Below are 22401 nucleotides of genomic sequence, written 5' to 3' on the forward strand. Positions count from 1 at the left end.
CGCCGACTTATCCTACTATTCTTGAAACTTTTGTATGATAGAACTCAGTCAGGACGACCAGGTGAATACAGGGGCTGTTCCTCAAACCGGTTGGAGGGTGAATCTAGCGACTCACCCCTTCCACTGTGGAGGTTACAAACTGTGGAGCTATATTTAAACATCATGCTGCACTAATTGATCAGTGGATAGAGGTAAAGTTATCTATGTGCTTAACTAATTAAGCACTATGCCATGAAGGCGTATGGGGGTGGATGTATAGATCCACGTTTTCTTGACCTCGGCGCTAGTTTGAGGTGAGTGGTCACCTTCACGCCACGGCGGTTTTACCCCCGAGGAAAGAGATGCCGATACGAATTGGATAGGAGGCTGGGAGGGCCCCAGAGCCGGTCTGGACGACGTGGAGTAGTGAAAATTCCTGACCTTACCGGGACTTGAACTCCAACCCCTCGGAAGAACTAGCCCGTAGTCCATTGTTATACTGACTGCGCTAACTAGTGTCCTTGATAACTTAATATACACACACGCACACAAACGAGCACATCAACAATACAGTCTTCATTGTAGCTTCATATGTTGTTTTTCGATTCACCACTTTGCCCATGTTTTTGTGTAAATTCAGTGACATGCTTTGCCCATGCAGCACCAACATCAGCTATATATCATGATTCACGTAAATTGTTATACTGTACTACTGTATTATATAGCCCGTGAGGCTTGTACGTCCCAAAAGTTTATTTTTAAACCAGTGTGGTAAAGAAACAGTTAAAGCTATCCTTGTAACAGGCCGTGGAGGCCCATAGGGTTGTAGAGACATCTAGGCTCCCACATTTTCTATAGACAATCGGCCCACAGAGGGTGGCGAAAAGCAATATGGCACCTGTTAAAATTTAAATTCTTTATTATTTTATTTTTTTATGATATTAAATATTGTACTGTGTGTCATAATATTCTTCTTTCTTGCGTTCTGTTTTCTGGTTTTAGCAGAGATGTACATTTTGTGTGGTATATTGGTTACGTGTATTCCGGTTGCCAGTGTGTGTTGGTGTGTGTGTGTGTGGAGCTATACCTCCGTACGTCTTCGTGCCTTGACGCTCAATTAAACACAGGGACAACTTTCCTTTCGCATTCTTACGAATTTATGAGACGGAAATGACGAATAAAACCAATAAAATACTGTTAGTGGATTGCATAACCTCCTATCGTAACTTCAAATTCCTATAATCCGTTCACACGGCGAGGTTCAGTGTGATGCTAAAAAGTAATATTTTTGTAGTATTAGAAAAAAAAAGAATAAAAAAGAGTTTCTTTCTATACACTTTACACATACGTCTTGGAAAAATAGGTGTAAATGTTTACTCCAAGGATATCTAATTGTTTATTTCACATTAGTATTACGATTGTATTGGAGAAGATACCGGAGGAATCTCGTAACTTTCTCCTCGTGCCTGGGAACCTTATTGTACTACGCAATTCAACAGAGAACTTTCCCAAACAAAAAGCAGACTGTTCGTAATATGATAGATACATTCCAAGTGATATATGAATCCTTCTGAAGGGTGCCGATGCAGAAGAAACCGAAAAGATATTTCTGAGTTTCTGTGCAGTCTCTTGCTGCTGGGTACATATGTACTGACAGATCAAGCTGTGCGCTTTCTCCCAATCATTTGTTTGCGTCTTCCGCTTTATATGCCTCACAACGTTTTTCTTGTGCGCATGAATGTTGAGTTTGTTGTGAATAATGAATCAGCAAGGTCAAGTTGTGACCTACGAATATTTCAAATGTGTTTGATATTCTTTAAGCAGTAAAAACAGATATCCTTTGTCGTATTTTTCAACAGTATTACTAAAGTCGACAAACCATTTAACTTTGAATTTTTTACGTTGACGTGTGCGAGAGTATAAGAAGCGGTTCTATTTTCTGAAGAAGAATTTTTCTTAATTTCACAATTATGAATAGCTGTAACTGTTGAATTTCTGGTTCTAGTAAAATCATTAATTACCTAGGACGTGGCGCTCACAGCCGCAGAAGAGATTAGTGACAATTCCGTTTACCTTCCGACAAAATAACAGTGACATGTTTTGCGACACACTTTTAAATTGGAAGCGAAGAAAAGAAATCAAGATTGAAAGTTGAAGCCCGTAGAATTTGTGAAACAATTGAGTTGTGTACAGCATAGCAGGCTGGAGAGATCACATGCTGAGAACGCCTGACACCGTCTCAACTGGTTCGAGATTATGCCATGCAGTTAAACAGCTAGGAAGAAACTACGGGAACAAATTTAATGAAGCCAGAACGGAACAAAAATGGGGCTAGTCCTTGTTGTTAACGATCATCTCAAGAAATCAGCGAACAATAACATAGTCACAATTTAATTTGCTGTTAGATCTACATATTTTCGCATTCAAACTATGCAACCCAAATCTGACACATCGATGAATTCCTTAAGTGTCTTGTATTGAGTTCATTTTTTGCCAACGTTTTAAGGGTTAAAGACTGAAGTTACTTCTGTGGGTACATGTGTGAAGAGGGATGCAGGCCATTTAATTTATTGCCCGAAAATTTGAATGAAAATGTAAGATATCGTTCAGTCAAATCAGTGAAACCGCACACGTCCAGTGCTCTGACCTTGCGAGCAACGTTTTAATATACAGATTTTGTTGACCGGTTCAAGGTGACCGGTGCGCCATTTGCTACAAGGCGCATACAAATTATGCGGATGAATCAGCATGCATAATGGCCGATAAGATTTGGAATGAAAGGAAGTAACATGTGGACCGCTTGACGGCATTATGTTTCAAGGCGAGCAGTACGATTCATGCGTGGGAGTTTGTTTATGATTTGTCAGCAGTATACAGCAGTTATGAGCTCCATTAGCCGTTTGTTCTCTTAATACACAAGAAACAAAAACATAAGTGCCGAGTGTTTACTGAGGATAAGTTAGGTGACATACACTTAGAAAATCACCGAAACGTCTAGCTCAAGAGACTGGAGTGTCAAAGTCTAGTGCAAGACCGGCGTTAAACGACATTAAACCCGCGCCTTGCAGCCGCGCGATCCAGCTAGCAGGGTTCGTTTTTACAGTTGGTTTCTACAGTCTGTGGTCTAAGGTGAGATCGATCTGCAATTGGCATTCTTTTCTGATGAAACGTGGTTTCTCTTGCAGGGATACACAAATACACAAAGATAAGAACACTTCATTCCGAACGTTATCGGCTGAGTCATCGGCAAAATTCTTATGCTACTCGCATGAAGCAGAGCACCGGCAGCCGTGAAGCGCAGAGCCGTGGAACCGATCAACAAAGTAAAAATCCTCCCTGTACTAGCGCAAGAAAGAAAAAAAAACTCCTGTATATATATTTCAAGCATTTGATTTAATTAAAAGCTTACTCCTAAATTGCTCAGCAGTCAGGGCCACCATTAAAGCCAGACAATTAAGACCCAGCATTATGATATTAACTACGAGTATGAGAGCTGCCGGCACTGGTCCGAGTGTTCGTGTGTGTATCGTAAAATTATGTGATTTTCCTTAACTAGGGCAACGCCTCTCACAGAACCAACCCAGCAGCTGGAGTAGTGCCGTAATTAACAAGCTGATAGTCAGTCATCTGGTTCAGAAGTTCCCTGTTAGTATTGAACTCGGAAGTTTATTCTCTGCATGTAATGATGAAGAGGAAAATCATACCACCGCTGCCAGGAATCACCAAGCATGTTGGTGTGACTTTATTCGGGAGGTGCTCGGTTTGAATCTCGGCTGTCACGCTGGTATCCTGTCTGAGGCCTTTCGCGATTTCTCTTAGTCTCTCCAAACAAATGGGGGAATAGTACCTTCAATAGTCCAAGACAGTCGCTTTCCCAATCGTGAATAGACAACAGTTCGTCCAGACCGCAGCAGTTAGCCGTTGCCTCAGCCATCGCGGCTTAACGAAGATATAGTTTGAAGATTTGTATATAGATAGCGCACTGTGTTGGAGACCGCACGCTTGGAGACGCTCACTGCTTACGTCATAAGCCATACTCTCTGCGCTCTCTGCGCGCTCTGCGCTCTCTGCCAGGGTTGATCCGTGCTCCCTGCAGTTACTGTCGTCACCACTGTCACCGTCGTCACCGTACCATGTAATGGTAGAATGGAGAGGCTTGCGCGGTAAAAGTGGTGTAATAGTGATAATGGTGAATGCATTTGGGTATTTAATCTTTCGTATTTGTTGACATGCCAATAGTAGTATGTTTTTTGAACGTGTCTGAGAATTATTCTGTGCAAAATGTCTCGAAGACGCACTGCAAAATCGATTTTTGTGGATTTTGGCAAAGGATGTAATTCTGGCCAGGTGTTATCACGTGAAGTAAGTATGTGGTATGCTATAATATGCTGTGCATGTACAAAATGTATGAAATTGCCGAAAGCGACGTAGTACTGTTGGTAAATTAGTAAACGTTGTTCGTGTGAGAGAGATCTCGGAAAGCACAGTGACATTTCGGTAGTTGTACCTCGCGCCTTCGAAGGTTGTCGACGGTTAAAATTGAAAGTAACGGTAAGTTAGGGTGGCGGGTTATAAACGTTATGTCTGTTATGTCCATGGTTTTCAGCCGGAGGCAGATAAATTGCACTCGCCAGTCAGTTCAGTATTCATCATCAATACACCCTAGCCTTGACCTCATACAGGGCGGAGCGGGCGGAGCATGGCCGCCAGGGGGTTGGGGTTGCGTGTCGTGAAATGTAAAACAGGTATGATAAGTGGGGAGAAAAACGAAAGCGTTGTTTTAGCCTATTTTTAGCCGACCTTTTTGGCAGTAGAATCATGTCGCTGTCTTTATTTTAATACCATATAAATGACAACAACGAAATTTTGAGGGAGAAGGAATAAGAAATGTATCGTTTGACTTTTTGTTATTAAAAACATAAAAGAACGCCTGTAAACTTTTTCGCCAGCGTGAGAAAATACCACATGAGAAAAATTGTAGTGTTCAAATGAATTATGATGGAAAAGATAGCGATTACTGGATAAGAAACTATTAAATACGCTGTTGGCAGCAGGTATAGGGACTTCTGTAATTAATGTATGGTGATATTTAAAAAATACGTTTTTTGAATTCAATGTGGAGGGCCCATGTTGCCAGAAAATTCTGAGACAGAATGATAAACCTTTGTAGAAGCTGTTTTCAAGATAATTTCAATAAACACATACCCGCACACACCAAGGTAAAAGGTAAAGCTATCGCTGTAAAAGGCCATGAAGGCCCATAGGGTTGTGGGATGTCGAGGCTCTCAGATCGTCTAGACAATCGGCTCACAGATGGCGGTGAGGTTAACAGCCTTATGAGCTGGCCGCCCTTTACACCCCAGGAAGATTGCTGGTACTCATTTCTGTTAGATGCTGAGTTGACCCCAGGGCCATAGTGTGGCTGAAAGGATTAGGTCAACTGAAAAAATCCACCTCATCAGGAATTGAACCCATGACCTTCCTGCTTGTAGCATAGTGCCTCAACCATTACGCCACCGCGTGCCCCCATACCAGGGTAAAGAGATGGGAACATGTGGATACACCTCAGAGATCATAATGTGATTTAAGAAGAGGGAGTGAAAAATACTGATTTTACATTGAAAATTACTGGGTTACTACTTCAGAGCGATTTGCCTTTTTATGATGGGAGTTGGGCCATTTCCATTTGGGATGAGCCGAATAGTTTTTACAGACTGTAATTTTAGGTGAAACAAAACTAATTCATTTTGGTGTTGGGGTGTACCATATTGGCTTGCTGTTTTAAGCTATATCTCTATATGAAAGACAAAGACTTTCTTGCTGTGAGTCCAATTGAAGAAATCTGATCTTGATGTCATGCTGATCTGTTGTCTTATGTGTTTATAGGTGGAATTTCCTGAATTGGGTAGAAATGGTGTGTTAATTCAAGTGAAGGCCTGTGGGTTGTCAGTCTCCAGAGTCGAACCCACAACATTGTGTCACATTTTGTCAAAGGGCAACAAGAACTTAAATGTAGGTGCAGGACATGATGTGGCAGGAATTGTGGTCGAGACAGGGGAGGATGTTACCACTTTGTCCAAAGGGGACCATGTTGTGGGTAAGCAGGAATTGGCAACATTCTATCCACTGAGGTTTGAGGTTCTTATGATGCCGAGAATTAAGATTGTTGTATTCTGTGTTATGACACTGTATAGTTTTGTAGGTGTTGCCAGTTCATTAGAACCTAACTGTCCTAGACACAACCTTGATCTCCGAATGCTAGTTACAGATGCTACCAAGCTATATATATGCCATCTCAAGTTGTGATCTTCAGATTACAAAATTCAAATTTAGCTCCTGGATTTTTCAGGCAAATCTTGTCATCATTGTTGTCCTCATCATCATTATCATCATCATCGCCACCACCTAAACAGCCCTTTTTGAGCCTTGTCTGCTTCGTCGTGAATTCGACCATCTGGTTTTCACTTCTTTGGATTGGATTTTATAAATGTAATTTTTCTGCAGAGCAAGGTCATCAGCCTTGCATCCAACCCTCCAACCTGGAGAACCAGGTCCCTGTATATGTGTTCGCCAGTGACAGGATGACCCAGTTATGGCCCTAGGCTCCAGGTTCTCCATTTCATCACCTCACAAGACTATGGTGGAGATATTTTAACCTACATCCACACGCAAATCCTGTCATTCTGACTGTTTTAGTAAGCTGGCTAGTCACTGGGGTGTCATACCTTGAGGAGGCAACTTTACAGAAGAGGATTAATTTGAGTTCAACAAGATCTCAGATATGCCAGTTTTGGTTCCTGTCGGATGCTGTAAAGAGAATGCAGTCATTTTCTAATGATGACATAATGATCTATGTTACTTGTCTTGCCATATATATGACCTCTTCCTATGTTCCGTTTAGCTAATTTGTTCTTCATATCTTCTGTTTATCTAATTTTCTGCTTCTTTATTTTCCTTCTATACTCTTTGGATCAATACCTATCAGTGTTTAGGGCCTTCTTCCTCCACACCCTATTTATTTGGTGTATCTTTTTCTCCTCTACTTTTCAACCTCCCCCCCCCATTTATCATACTACATATTACACGGCTTTGTATCCCACAAAAAAAAAGTCTGCAAGCGAACTATACCGACTGAGCGACTGCCGCTTATCGGCAAAGTTAGTGCCATCCCACAAGACATTAATTTTCATAGTCGCTGCCATGAGGACTTCAGATCCTGTACTGAAAAGTGTTCCGAGTAAAATTATTAACTATTTCCCTCTCTCCTCTTGCTCCCACTTTGCAGCATAGGGCTGATTTCTCAGTTTCATCATCATTTTACAGACGGTAGGACTCCTTGGATGGGTGATCAGGTCATCACAAGGTCTCTACCTAAAAGCACAAAATAAACACATACACATACCAAACAACCATGCCTTGTGTGGGATTCGAACCCACGATCCCGGCTTCTAAGTGAGTGACAGTACATGCCTTAGACCGCTCGGCTACTGTGACTAACAAAAGATGTTGATTATCCTTCAGAATTACAGTTTATGTACCTCTTACATATTTTTACTCACCTCCATTTAGTGACAGAATGAAGAGTGATGGAGCTACACCTCCTCTTCCCCATATGTCTCCATGGCATAATGTTTAGTTAGTTAAGCACAGGGACAACTTTAGCATTTCCTTGCAAATTGTTAGACTGCTTGCTCAGTTCATGTGTTCTTCTCTGATGTAGGAATCATTCCTCTTGACTATGGACAGTCTGGATGTGCAGACTATGTCGTGCTTCAAGAATTTGATGTAGGTGAGTACTAGAACAATGTAATACTCCAGTGTTCTTTGTTAATATTCTGTATGTTTGTGTGTCTTACAGATAGTTCATATAATTTGTCTGTTTTGCAGTTATAAAGCCAAGCGGAGTGAGTTTTGTGGATGCTGCAGGGTGTATAGGAGATTCTGTGAAAGCATACACAGCTCTGCATTACCTGGGAAGGCTTAGTTCGGGTGACACGGGTGAGGTTGCAGTTTTTCTTATGAGAAGTCTGAACCCACGAGATTTGAAGCTTCTGGGTAGTACAAGGAAAGATATTTTTCTGCTGGTAAAAATGTGGTATACAGAAGTACATTTCTGTTTGGAAATACTGGAGTTGTTGTAGACCATTCTGTTGATGATATGAATTTCATAGTTTCTGAAGTTTTTACACTTCACATGATAGGACTGTATGCAAGAAGTTTCTGTCCCATGCTTTGACCCGTTAACAATTTTCTGGCCTAACAGTTTCATATCCTTTGTCAGCTGTCATTGATTTCAAATACTGAATTGTACGTAGGGTGACTGCAGAGATACGTATGCTTCTTTTTCAGTGATCGTGCTGGATGGTGCATCTTCTTTTGGTAGCATCTGCATACAATTAGCACATCACTGGGGAGCCAAAGTGTTAACAACTTCCTCTTCAGATGATGAAAAACGTTACCTTCAGATCATGGAAGCAGAACTTGCTCATATAATTGAATTGAACCAGAAGAATTTATCACTAAAATCTGTAGCAATGCTGGAGACCGGAAATCTTGGAGTGGACATTATTGTGGATCAGGGTGTAGCTCAGTACCCACAGGTACAGTGGCATAATTTAAAACCTCCTGTGGTATCACAGTTGGTATAGCAATGAGCTGGACTACTATTAAGATTCAATAAAGGAGAATAAGGTGGATGGTGTATGTAGCATGCATGTAAGAAATGAGAACTGGATGTGAAATTTTAATTGTAAACCCTGAAAGAAGAAACTGGTTAGAAAACTATGGTTTAGATTGTAGGATGATATTAAAATGGATCTTAGAGGAATAGGATGTGAGTGTGTGGATTAGATGGTGACTGATTATGGGCTCTTTTGAAGATTGTAATGAACATTTGAACATTTCTTGACTAGGCAAGTGACTCATGTTATGGTTTCTCAGCAAGGGCTGCAGTCCGTGGAGATAATGAGTGTATGCGTACTTTATTCTTTACAGAGCTCCAGTATTTATGATGATAACAGATTAGAAAACTCTCGCAATCTGTTGCCCTCAAAACACGATATAATTTCGTGTTTAGCTGTTGGGGGCAGGTGGGTCACATCGAAGGCCAATTTGCAGGTGGGTATCGCCAAATATATATATATTAATTTAATTTTATATAAATGTCAAGTATTAGGTCTGGTATTCGTGTAGTAAGTGATGCAGCAGAGAAGAAATGAATGCACAAATTATCTTTCTGTGATCATATTTCGATGAAATTATTCTTATTTAAACATTCTTCGAGCATATTGAATAAACAGACATCTGGCAGTGGGTGGACTTCAAGATTGTATTTTGTTGGGGGGGGCTAACAACTACTGTAAAAAGCCATCATGGTACAAAATGTTAAACCTGGAACCAGTGGATGGCTCTTTTGAAGGTACTAATGAACCCTTGAGTGCTCTAATTGTGGGGGATTTCTTGAGTGCTCAGCAACTGTTAGCTTCTCATGAAGTACTCAACTCCATTCAGTTAGTTTACAAAATTCAGTATCCACACATGTATCGTCCCCAGGGCCCTGTATCTCTCAGTTTATTGGAAGAAGACTCAACTGGTTGAAAGTAAAAAAAAAACTATTGGTGTATTCTGTTAAAAAAGTCCTTGAATGCATATGGATGAAAAGTGTTCTTTCTCTTTCTCCTAAGCGCTCTACAAAGGCCATAGTATACAATAATAGGTTGTAATCCTGGCCTGTCCTTTCCGTTCGTTTCGCGGAAGTGCTGACAATACATATCATAAAACGGTACGTTGATGACTACTCACACTGCAGCTCTTTGTACAAAGCAATTTGCTCAGTTACACATATTTCTAGTTGGAATCTCTTGCTTCATATGACATTGTTGTTCAATAAAACTCCTTCTGTCTTTGGTTCCTCGCCCTTGACCATACAGATAAAGATACAGTTGACGAAAGGTTCTTGGTGAGAAAAGTTCAGTTCTGTGTTGTGCTAGAGTGATTAATTTTATCGCAGTGCCAAAAGCAAAGCCAACTAAATCGTGTCATTTAAAGCAATTTGTAGCTGAGTTTGGAGATGACACATTTTCAACTGATGGTGACATTTTATACTGCAAGATGTGTGACAAAAGTAGTGGCAGAAAAAATTTATGGTGCAAGAAGCATATACGAGCAGTGCAAATTTCGAACAAAACGAAGCCTGTTCAAATGTTACTGCAACAGTGTTCATCTGGAAGTGGAAATAAGTCATCGGATCTTTTCAGAGATCTGTGTGATGCTCTGGCATCTACAGATATTCCGTTTTTGGCTCTGAACAATGGAAAACTGAAAAATTTTCTGGAAGTAAACTGCGGTTGTTCCATCCCAGATGAATCCATACTCAGGAAGAACTACCTTTCCAAGTGCTATAACAATATCCTGGAAATGATTAGGAATAAAGTGCATGCGATGAAGATTTTCGTTTCTATTGATGAGACCTGCAATACGGAGGCTCGCTACGTGGCAAACGTCATCATTGGAACCTTGGAAATTGGTGGACCAGGTGAAGTGTTTCTGCTTACGAGTGAGGTGCTAGAATCCGTTAATCATTCCACAGTTTGTAAACTCTTCGACAGGTCGATGTTTCTACTGTGGCCAGAGGGTATACGACACGACGACGTCTTGCTTTTTGTGACTGATGCATCCCCATATATTGTAAAAGCAGGCAAGTCAATAAAGACGTTTTATACGAAATTGGTGCACGTTACTTGCCTAGCTCATGCACTGCATAGAGTGATGGAGGAAATGAGATCAAGATTGCCTCAAGTGGATGCTCTCGTGTCGAGAATGAAGAAGATTTTCGTCAAGGCTCCAGCTCATAAAATGCATTTTAAGTCTATGGCTCCTGGTGTTCCACTGCCCCCAGAACCCGTCTCACAAGGTGGGGAACGTGGACTGATGCAGCAGTTTACTATTGCGATCATTTTCAGGTAGTGAAAAATATTGTAGATTCACTGAAGACGGAGGATGTGAGGGCAATTGAAGCTGCTCAGGAATAGTTCTCATGCATCGAAATGGAAGGACAGCTGGCCTTCATAAAGGCAAATTTCAGTTCCTTGACGGAAGGAATCAAATGCTTACAGGAGAAAGGAGCAATGCTAGAAGATTTGCTCACTCTGGTGAAAAAAATAGCCAGTGATTTGGAGAAAGTGTCAGGGAACATTGGTAAAATGGTGTCAAAAAATGAAAAATGTTCTGGATAAAAACTCAGGTCATGGAACATTATGCAGCATTTCTTGAATTCTGACTTGGCTTATAAGAATGAAATACATGCCAGGGGCATGTGGTAGCATAGTTGGTCGAAGGACTATGCTACAAGTCGGAAGGTCGCAGGATCGAATCCCAACGAGGTCATTGGATTTTTTTTTCAATTTACCTAATCCTTCCAGCCGCACTGTGGCCCAGGGGTCGAGTCAGCCCCTAACAGAAATGAGTACCAGAAATTTTCCTGGGAGCTAAAGAGCGGCTGGCTCGTAACCTTACTGCCATCTGTGAGCCGATTGTCTAGAAAATGTGGGACCTTCGACGTCTCACAACCCTACGTGCCTCCATGGCCTTTTACAGGGATACCTTTACTTTTACTTTACTTTACACGTTTCATGCCCCGTGCACTTCTTACACAAGTTCTGTGGTTCTTGTGGTAATTGAACCAATCGGAACATGCATTCCAGAATCGTTACACTATGCCTACATGTCCTAACTTTCTGTTTTCTAGCTGGACCCTCCAAATTCCCGCCTCATGTATTTGCGATGTGCCAGCTTGGGATTTCTCTTTGAACACGCATGGATGTTGTCCAGTGCTCAGCAGGGAAGGTATCAGCATATACTTATGGATATAATGGAAAAAGTTGCTACAAAAACTATCCGGTGAGATTTCATTTTTTTTTTTTTTTTTTTCATACACAGAGGATGTGATATGATGTACCCATTTGTTATTGTTTGAAGCCCTTATATGTCTGTGATTCAGTTAAAAGAATTGTTGTGTAACATGCATATATAATTTGATATAACCATGAAGCATGTTGGTTTAATTGAAGTATGTTTTAGTGAAACCTGTACCTAAGTCTTCATATACATAAACATTTATCTAATATATTTCCTGTTCAGAATGGTTTGAAAGAAAGTTCTTCATCACAGTTCTTTTCACTGTTGCTTTAGGATGCCCCATTAGGAATGGCCACGAAAACCAGGAGATATATAAACAGAATGTGGCACATCAGCTTGTTGTTTCCATTGATGTTGTTAGTTTATTGGGCAAGAAGATAAATCTCATCAAGGAAAACGCAGAAGCTGTGTTAGATACTAATGAGGAGAGTGCCAGAAGTCAATGGTAGAGAAAACGGGTTGAAATTCATGTCTCTTTACCAGAATTCGTTGTGAAATCATAATGTAAAAGTAGCTAACAGTTTTCTGAAAATGTTACAGATTTCAGTAACTGGGAAGAGCAGTAACAATTCAAAATTAAATTCATATGGGTGATGACCACATCTGTGGTCTAGTGGTCACCATATGAGTTGATGTAAGGTCATTTTTTATCTCAGTTCTCTGTACTCAGTAAGTCTTCATGCTCACACCATCTGCCCTCTGTAGTTCCATGTATTATGTGACTAAGAATTACCACATAGCATTTATTATTAAATTGTCAGATAAAATTTTATGATTCAAACACTCATTCCATATATTATTTATTAGTCTAAGCAGGCCAGTGTTTATCGTTTTCGTGACAACTGAATGCAACAGTAATCTCAATTAATTCTGAACAGAACCAGAAGATAGCAGCATAAAACTATAATGTTGTCACTCGGTATCCCGTTGACCTTTGCCTCTAGTATATTGTTATATGTTTATTGTAACAGACTCTTTTCAGAACTTTTCCAGTTCATGTTCTGCATATTCAATGAAATTGTAATTCCAGAATGTCAGTACCAAAATGGAAGTTCGACTTTTTTTTTTTTTTACACAAAATGGATGTTTGTTCGCAAGATACAAAACATTGAGAATAGTTGTAGTAATATGTAGCATACAGTGTGACCGAGCATAAAGTAGTCTGAAATACAAAGTAACCTATAGTGGTCCTAAATCCTATACTTTAAGTGCTTTTAGACATATTCAGAGTGACAGTCATCACAATGAAGGCATACTTCAACTTGTTGATCCAGTTTTCAAACATCCACTGAATATGTAGGTCACTGTCTTCTGGGGTGTGAGATTCTGGGTACTCCACTTGAAGATGGAGTCAGCAGGTTCCCCCAGAATGTTCGTATCTTTCCATCAAAGTACGGTGTCATATCCCAGAAGGTTGTGATCTTGATATTCACCACCATGAGAGTCTCAGATCTCATTTCATGCTGTTATCTTCTGGGCTACTTTATGCTCTGAGATAATATACGTAAGATAACCTGCATTATAATGCACTGTATTTTTCTGTTTCATGAAGCCCCAACATCCACCACACTGTATCATTTGATGGTGCTCTGGAGGTCATCAAGGCTCTAGAAGAAGTTGCAGTAGGGAAGGTGGTTATGACAGTATGAGCATTTTATTTATTTATTTTTCTCATGAATGGTATCCAGGGTATAAACCTACTTAACAAAAACATTTTTTGAATGTATTTATTTAAAAAAAGGGGGGGGATGTCTGCAATGTTTGCAAATGCAAATGGAGAAGACACAGCATTACCTCCCAGAAGACAGCAGTCTTTGCAGTCAGTACCTCAAATCTCACACAAAAGAGGGACTAAAATAGTATTCGTACAACATTTGAAACTACTGTACATTTTGTTGTCTAAATTATCATCATCATCAACATGTCCTTCTAGTTCTGTCTTTGATAATACCATATTTACTGAAATGGATGAAAAGTGTTAGGCTTCTATCATGTTGATGTTTTAAGGTGTAGTATAACATTTGTGCTGTATCATGCTGTGAGCATAGCAAGATAGATATGTAAGTGTGTGTGTGTGTGTGTGTGTGTGTGTAGCGGGGAGGAAGAGTGCGAGAGAGAGAGGAAGATAAACACCATATTCTTTCAAGATCAGGAGCTGTGAGTTAACAAGTTTGTGTGAAGTGCCACCAAAAGTGGTACAATGGAGTCAGAAGTATGTTTCAGTGTCAGGAGCCACAATCTGTCACGAGTCTGGCTGAGTATTGCCAAAGCTGTGAATTGAGCGCACCAGTTCTTTGCAAAGTTACATCGCAGCATGAATGATGAGGATGGTGAAGCCAATGGATGTGGGAAGAAGAAATTGGCTGAGCAAATGCGATGTATAACACATTTTCCAATATTTATTGTTGTTCACATATATGCTTCTATGAAATGTAGGAAATTAATATATAAAATAACATTTTAGTCTCTGACATGGTTTATAATTGGCAGTTTCCTTGGGTTCAGAATTGACTCCTATCTGGGTAAATACATTATTAGGCCCACATTGCATTTTGCGGAAGCATTAATGCCTATATCGCTGATTGCCAACCATCTAACTGTATACTTGTGGGCATCTTGGTTCTGACAAAGAAGTTTGATACATGTGAGTTTAAAAATGTTTGTAATTTATGAACTGTTTGTTGATGATCTCAGAACATGATTTTCAAATTATGAAGTGAATTTTTTTCAGTTTCAAGCAGATTTAATGTTCAGATTGTGGAATGTTATCACCAGAAATAAATACTCCATTCTGTAAGGGGTTGCATTGAGGATAAACTGTTTCTTTTTGTATGTATTAATCAGCTTAGCTCAGTGAGTCACTATCTCCAAGTATGAATCATATTAAAGATGAAAATAAAAATTAAAGAATTTAAGACTCACTTCTTGATGACTGTATTTGCCCTTCATTGAATTACCATGACTTCGTGCTGGTGGAAGAAATAACCAGATATTGCTTCCACTGAATGATTCAGACATAAATAATAGTGTCATTTTGGGCCATGCCATAGCTTAGGTAGTATTGATATATGATCTTAAGACTCAAATTCCCCCCCCCCCTTAGCAGGTTCATGTAATACTCCTTAGCCATGAGGCGGTCCTCTAGGAGCCTTGGCCATTTTTGTGACAGATGCCTGTTCTCTGTTATTTACCTTCAGCCTCCATCTCTTCACTTTCAGCTCTCATAAACCATCCTCTGCATACTCCAGCATTTCACTGTGGATTTTCCCACATTTCTTCTCTCTTCTGGATACTTTAAAAATGTTCTTATATTCGTATAGTGCCCACTATAAATTGTATGAACCCAAATGGAAGGCAGTGCTTTCTCCCTATTTTAGAATTACAAAATTGTCATCTTGAATTTATGTGCAAAAAATGTATTGATGTTTTTAAATGTTGTAGACTTTTAGCAGGTTGATTTTCCTGAGCTACAATGCATGTAAGCATTTTAGCCATGAGCTACAAAGAGTTAGCCTGAAGAGCTGCCAAGGCTATGGATCTGAAGGTGCACTTCCCCACAAAAGGGTCTTACAGCAAAGGTGCTAATGTTGGGATCATCAAGGACTGGGAACGTCAGAAAGAATAAATTGGCTTAGTGTAGAATATGTTTTAAAATATCTGGTATCTTTTTACGTTTTACATTGTGATATCTGTATGGAGTTAATGCATAAAATCACATTTTATGTGCAGGCATGTTTCTTAGGTATGGTGGGATGGGTGTCATCTCATATTCAGAGTTTTCTTCCTTTGAAGTAAGTATGGTATAAAGTTCTAGTCCCCTGTCACCTACAGAAAGGCTGGCAACCCATGACGCAGAATATATTTAAACTACACTTTGAAAGTGAATTTGCAACAAGGTGGTTAGACATGCAAATTTTATGGATGCTCTTACTTTTTATTGACAGTGGTTCAAGATTGACGTGGATTGTAATTTTTTACAAAATAAAAACTTCGTATCTATCAGAATCACCAAACTGGAACTCTTAACTGTAACCCTTACTGCAGTGGTACATTTTTGCAATCACCATGACAAGGTACTGATGCCAACAGCATAGACATAGCATGACCACATAGCCAATTCTGGACACCATGTTTAAGTTCATCGTGTTCACTGAATATCTTTCCTCCTAGGTGTTCCTTCAGTGGTAAAAAGAATTAAAAACCTATGGGGATAACTCTGAACTGCAAAGAGGGTGGTTCATGATTTCTCAGCTGAAAGTTGCCAGTGTTTTCACTGTGAAATCTGTTGTATATGGGCACACATTATAATGCAGTGCAATGATCTGTTGCAGTTTCCCAGACCTATTTTTGCAAATTTGTTAGCCTGCAGCATTATGATGAAAGCTCTTTTAATGATACACATTAATTTTTGCACTGTGTGGCTGTCATTTGTCAAGAGGTGAGAGCAGTGTTTCAGCCATCTGCCATGAAGAAAGTTTTCTTATTCCAGTGATGACATCTTTTGGAAAAAATTAAAGTCCAGATCAACCTTGAACCATCCTCATTAATCCTTTATATGTAGTAAACTATATGTAAAAAGACACATTAATGTTGTTCATTTTAATGTATTAATTAAAAACATGTTGCTGAACAAATATGTATTTGTTAACTCAATTTTATCAAAAACTTTTTTAAAACCGTTCCAGAACAGAAAGACTTGAAGGCGGTGACCTCATTCATAAATTCAGATTGTGGAAGTAAACTATCCGAATAAATTAACTTTATTAATTCTGGTCCGTCACTCTAGTCAGTACTATAGAATGATTAAACTACACGGTACAGTGTGACTTAAAGTATATATATGATGCCTTTACATGTTTCAGTTAATTATTGACCATCTTCAGAAGGCAAATGAAAACACTTGAGGAAACTGCTGTTACATAAATCATAGTACAGAAAGTAAAAACTCCATGGCCTGTAGTCTGCAAGCGAACTATACCGAGTGAGCAAAGTTGTCGGTGAAGTTAGTGTCAGCTTTTGCGGAGAGGGTGTCATGTGGTCAGCACAACAGATCCCCACAGCCGTTAATCTCGGTTTTCTAGACCGGAAATAGACCTTGAAATAGCTCCTCAGTTATCCTCACGAGGCTGAGTGGACCCCATTCCAGACCCAGTACTTGGAAAATCTGGTAGCGCCGGGTATCGAACCCAGGACCTCTGGATCTGTAGGCAGGAACTCTGACCACTATACCACAGAGGTGGTCAAATCGCAATACATCAAGTTCAAATTTCTCCAAAGTTTTATATATAAAGATTTTAAATTAAGCAAAAATGTGGTGAGTTAAAGCATTAATAAAATTCTTAAAACGCTAAGGTTCGTGTCTTCATGCCCCTGCCCCTTCTATCAATGGGAGATGGGCAGATTCCCTCAACAAACAATGAAAGGAGAAGCAGCTCAACAACAAATGTGGACTCTTAACCAGCTACATAAAGAAGAAAGAACACCGCCCAGACTTCAAGGGCGGCAGTCTACCCAATCTCCCGTTGATAGAAGAGGCATGAAGACGTGAACCCTAGCAGTTTAAAATTTTAAATATTAAGAATTTTATTAATATTTTAACTCACCACATTTTAGCTTAATTTAAAATTTTTATATATAAAATTTTGGACAACTTTGAAATTGATGTTCAATGATTTATGTAATAGTAGTTTCCTGAATGCCCCTTTGATATTCTACCAGTCATCATACCCTGCTGGTACTGGTGCTCGCTGTCAGCCCCGTTCAACCAGCAAGGTTGGCAGTGGTACCCGATACTTCCCCATCTACCGGAGGCATTGGAAACTACTTGGGTGGGAAACTTTGCCTAACTTTTTTGCTCAGAGGTCTCCTAGAGACATGAGGATCTTTTATGTGCAGTAAATCTGCGACATGGGACCCACGGCTTAAAGTCCCTCCCGGAGGACTTGTTCCCTGAATTTTTCCGCCCTTAAAAATTCCACGACCTCCGCTGGGTTTGAACACGCGTACCTTGAGTCATGGGGTGGGAACATTACCCCTAGACTATGGAGGCCACTCTGAAGGCATTGTATATATATATATATCCAGATGAAATTCATAAGGTGATAGTGCGAACTGTTGTGGTACATCCAGAGTCCATTTGTTTCCACATTCTGGTGCATCTGCACAGTTTATATTTGTAGGTGAGGAAAGATGTGTACAAGAACCAGGAGGTGAATATTTTTCAGAGTGTGGAGTAGACTTTACTGGGCTCAGTGTCTTTTGACTGCTCACATTTTGGAAGGGTTGGAATTATGGTCTGGATTCTGGAAAGGATAGAAACAGATAAATGTATTAGACAAAATGAAAGAGGAATATAAAAGGAAACAAGTAATTACATGTTTATGAAATAATATGTGTATCTACGTAATAATTGTACAACGTAATCAAATCTTGAAGATTAAAAATTTTTAAGCTATACTGTTTTCTTGTGTTAATGGTTTCTGCCAGTACATTCTTACAACATTGTGTTTTACCATATATGGAGAATTAAAATTTAATTGAGTGTATGAATATTTATAATGCGGTAAGTGGTATTATGGACCTCAAATGCCATGTAAATGCCATTCACATGGAACCCAATTGTAATGACAGTGTTACCAAATTTAAAAACTTATCTTAGAACGCACTATACAGAGGTTACATGCCTATTTATGTAACATATAGGTTTCAACCTGATTTAGCAATATCCAGTGTTACTAAGCCATCATTACAGATGTTAGTCAAAACCTGACCCAACATCTCTCTTCCAGGTCAGCCCATTAACATGCAATGTGGAGTGATTTTATTTTTTGTCAGAATTTGAATCAGAACTTCTCCCACTGTATAATCTGAACATCTTCCTATGTTTTTATCACCTTTTTTGGACTGCTAACAGATCATTACATGAATGCAGATTTTCAGCACATGAAAGATGCCGGTGTTCTTATGTAATAAGTGTTGAGGAAGTGGAAACTACGTCAAAAAATGGTGCTATACATTTAGCTTTTGTGAATTTAATAAAATAGAAATAAATTCCTTTACTTATTGAATTTCCTTTGTAGATAAAGAGATACAGTTCTGAATGTACATATTAAGTCTGAACATGCAGCTGTTTTACATTAATATGAGGCAGTCACAGCTTTTCGTTGAAGGAGTTTCACAGAAAATGTTCAGGTACCTACTGGCATTGAACAAGAAACGATACAGACTGGTAGCTGGGATGTTGTCTTGCAGCTGTTCACAGAGGCAGCACTTAAATAGACTGTCAGGAAGTGCCATAGGACAGGAAGAGGAATCCTGTCATACACTTTGTTGATCCCAGGCTCTGGCTAGGCAATGAGTAGAGATCTTTGGCTTTCACAGTTTGAGCTGATAGGTATCAGGATAGTTTGGGCTTTGGCATTACAGTTAGGGCTGTTTGCAGAAAGGTCCCAAGACATTCTGGGAACACAAAGGAATGACTAGTAGTGTTGTGGGTAATTTGGGTGAATGGAAATCTGTTTTCCCCTTTTAAGACATGAGGAATGTGAATCAAGCACAGTATGCATTCATTTGATTTGTTGGGAATAGGAGGGAGACTTGTGATTTGTACAAAGACATGATGTTACTATGTTTATATTTTCACTTTAAATAATTCAGGTTATCACTTGATATGAAATGAGATCAATCATGTATATATATTATAGGAATAAACAACATTAACTTTGGTATATTTTTTGTACAATATTCTGATGGTGTTTCTTCAGCTAGATTGACATGTTTCAGCAGATGACCTATCTTGAAAAAGTGTAGCTAGTATACATAATTACATACAAGTTTAGACCCACAGGAATTTTCCAGCTCACATGTAAGATAGGTCCAAATAGTTGGATTGATGTCAATAAATCATATTTTATGGGTGAAATACTCAGTAAATGCATAAAGAACTTAAAATTTATATTCTAAGAATATTTTACAGGTACATATGGGTATTCTGCTTGCAGCACAGCAGCTTACAATAGGAAGTAACTCCAAGTGCAGTTACTTGGCCTATTTGCTTGAAGGGTACAAAATAATTCACGTCATTTTTACACACCTTGTAACTTGTGTGGAAACAATACAGTAAGCATAGTTACAAGGGATGGGAATTTTATATTGTATTGAAAATGCAAATTATTCTTGACCAGACTTTTCTATTTCTTATTTATCTTAATGATTTCCTTAGAATTGAAAATAATTTAGTTTCTAACCATAATACTATCATGTTCTTAAGCACTGTAGGTCGTGGCTCAAGGGCCGAGAAGGTTTGCCCCTCATACATTCATTCATTCATCATGTTCTTTGGTGGAAGACAGGCAAATACGAGTATATGAATATGAAAGTTTGGGATTCAATATAAAAAGAATTTAAATAAATATGACTAAATTTAGAAAAGTATTGTTCCAACAAACTGTTTGCCTCAAATATTTAAGAATTATGTTTTTGCAAACCTAAGATTTCTAGGAGACTTGACCTTTCACAAGAAAGAAAGTGACTTGTAAAATGGTCATATCAGTCTTTGTGTCTGTACGCCACTTTTAGCATTTGAATGACCAAAGAATCTGAATGAAACAGGGCCATTCTATCTGGATACCATGTGCTTCAGACTCTCTCAACTTGTAAAATGGCAGTCATATGGGTGTTTCTCACAGAAACAGGTTTGTTTAACACTAGAATCACAAGTTGAGTCCAATAACACCTTTGAGAAATGTGAACTAATTTCTGAAACAGGCACAATGCAGAATATCAATTTTATTTCCTAATTTCAACATGTTTTTTCTTATAAACAATGCAAATGTGCCTATAAATTATCAGTGGAAGTTTTCTTTTGTCTACTAAAATAAAGGTGGCTATGCTATCCCTTAATCTTATTCTATCAACTGTTTTGTGATAAATCAAAAATAATTATGGCCCCATATGTAAAATGTAGTATTATGATAAGATTTCTAACATATGTACAGAATATCTTAAATTTATATTTTCTGTATATACTTAAAACTATCACTATGGCAAAAGCATGAAATCCAGAGATTTTGTGCAGTATATAAAGAAACAGCTTACTTTTTCTTTATCCAGTAGAACGAGTGAGAATGCCCCCTCTCTGGTGTATCATGACTGTTTAACATACTTCCCAAGCGGTCACTCATCTAAGTACTAACCACGCCTAATGTTGCTTAACTTTGGTGATCGGAGGAATGGCCATTGGCTTTATTCACATAACTCTGACATACAGCATTTCTTTTTTTCCTATTCAAATTATTTGTTGCACTGCTATCAGTACTTATCTGATCGTTGGAAGAGCAAGCAAATACAAAGAATATTAAATATCTGTATTATGTACATAGCAAGTTATTCTATTTATAAAGGATGAGATTTTTGTAGATTACAGAATTTTGTATCATGGTTGTACATTAATCACTGCAAAAACCATAGTGCAGGATTTTGAACTGGATTTCTTTCCTAAAATTATGAACCTTGTTTATATTTGTGTTCTGTTTCAATCTATTAATAGTTTCTTTAGCAGGTAAAGATTTATGACTTATATTTCTGGTCAGTTCAATCATGAGTGAATGAATACTGGGGCATTTGCTAGACAACGAATGCAAATAAGCAACTATATAACTTAACCACAGAAACATTCTGGTTGATTTAGAGAAATCAGAATGTTATCCTGATGTTAAGAGAACATCACTGAATAATAACAAAATCAAATCATGAACATTCAGATGTTGAACTGAGACACAACATCCTTCTAGATGCCCTTTAGTTAAATTCCTTGTGCACAGGACACTGTTTTCCCATAGCAGATATAAATATTGCACATTAAATGTTAAATGTTACTATATATTAGTTTTATGCCCCCATGAGGCAAGAAAAGGCTTTTCAAAAGCACAGTTTACACATTTTCAGTTGTTAAGGATAAGAATTCCCATCCCTAATAATAACGTACATTTTTAACACTAATGGAATATACACATTAAATAGGAAGAACTATATCTACAATCTAAGCTGCTTTATATTTTTCAAAATTTGTTAATAACATCAACATTTATGATAATATCCTCATATTTTTGTAAAATATGCATGAACCAAAGTTTGAACACATCACATGTCAGTTCCATTAAATCACAAGGGAATCAATAAATCTTAATTTATTTTTCTCCTTTCTTTTTTGCAGTGTTTCTTATTAACAAGTGTTAGAAACTAGCTAAATTAACCTATATGGTAGCTATGTAGAAACTATGACTGGATAAAAGGATTCAATTCAATCCGCAGACCAAATTACAGATGATATATTTCTGTATGTGGGGATGGAAGTGGCAGCTGATTTCCATGCTTACTGTGAAAAATTGTAGTTATGTCTGTGCATAACTGTGAATTAATAAACTTTTCTGCATTTACAAAAATACATTTTGTATCAGAGCTTTCTTTTGCTGTTCCCAAACAATGCTAAAGTACTGAGGAAGATGA

At 38.6% G+C, this 22401-nt stretch overlaps 1 protein-coding gene across 1 annotated transcript; it reads left to right on the plus strand.

The window, feature by feature from the left end:
• Positions 1–4102: 4102 nt before the first annotated feature.
• LOC111866217 (quinone oxidoreductase-like protein 1) lies at positions 4103–16786 on the plus strand. The gene is made up of 8 exons (XM_023854960.2): positions 4103–4341; positions 5866–6076; positions 7700–7768; positions 7867–7977; positions 8329–8579; positions 8974–9096; positions 11726–11877; positions 13448–16786. Exons 1-8 carry the CDS (start codon positions 4261–4263, stop codon positions 13542–13544), a joined length of 1095 nt encoding a protein of 364 aa, XP_023710728.1. The 5' UTR covers positions 4103–4260; the 3' UTR covers positions 13545–16786.
• Positions 16787–22401: the final 5615 nt, after the last annotated feature.

Source organism: Cryptotermes secundus, unplaced genomic scaffold (assembly GCF_002891405.2).
Source record: "Cryptotermes secundus unplaced genomic scaffold, Csec_1.0 scaffold682, whole genome shotgun sequence".
NCBI lineage: Eukaryota > Metazoa > Arthropoda > Insecta > Blattodea > Kalotermitidae > Cryptotermes > Cryptotermes secundus.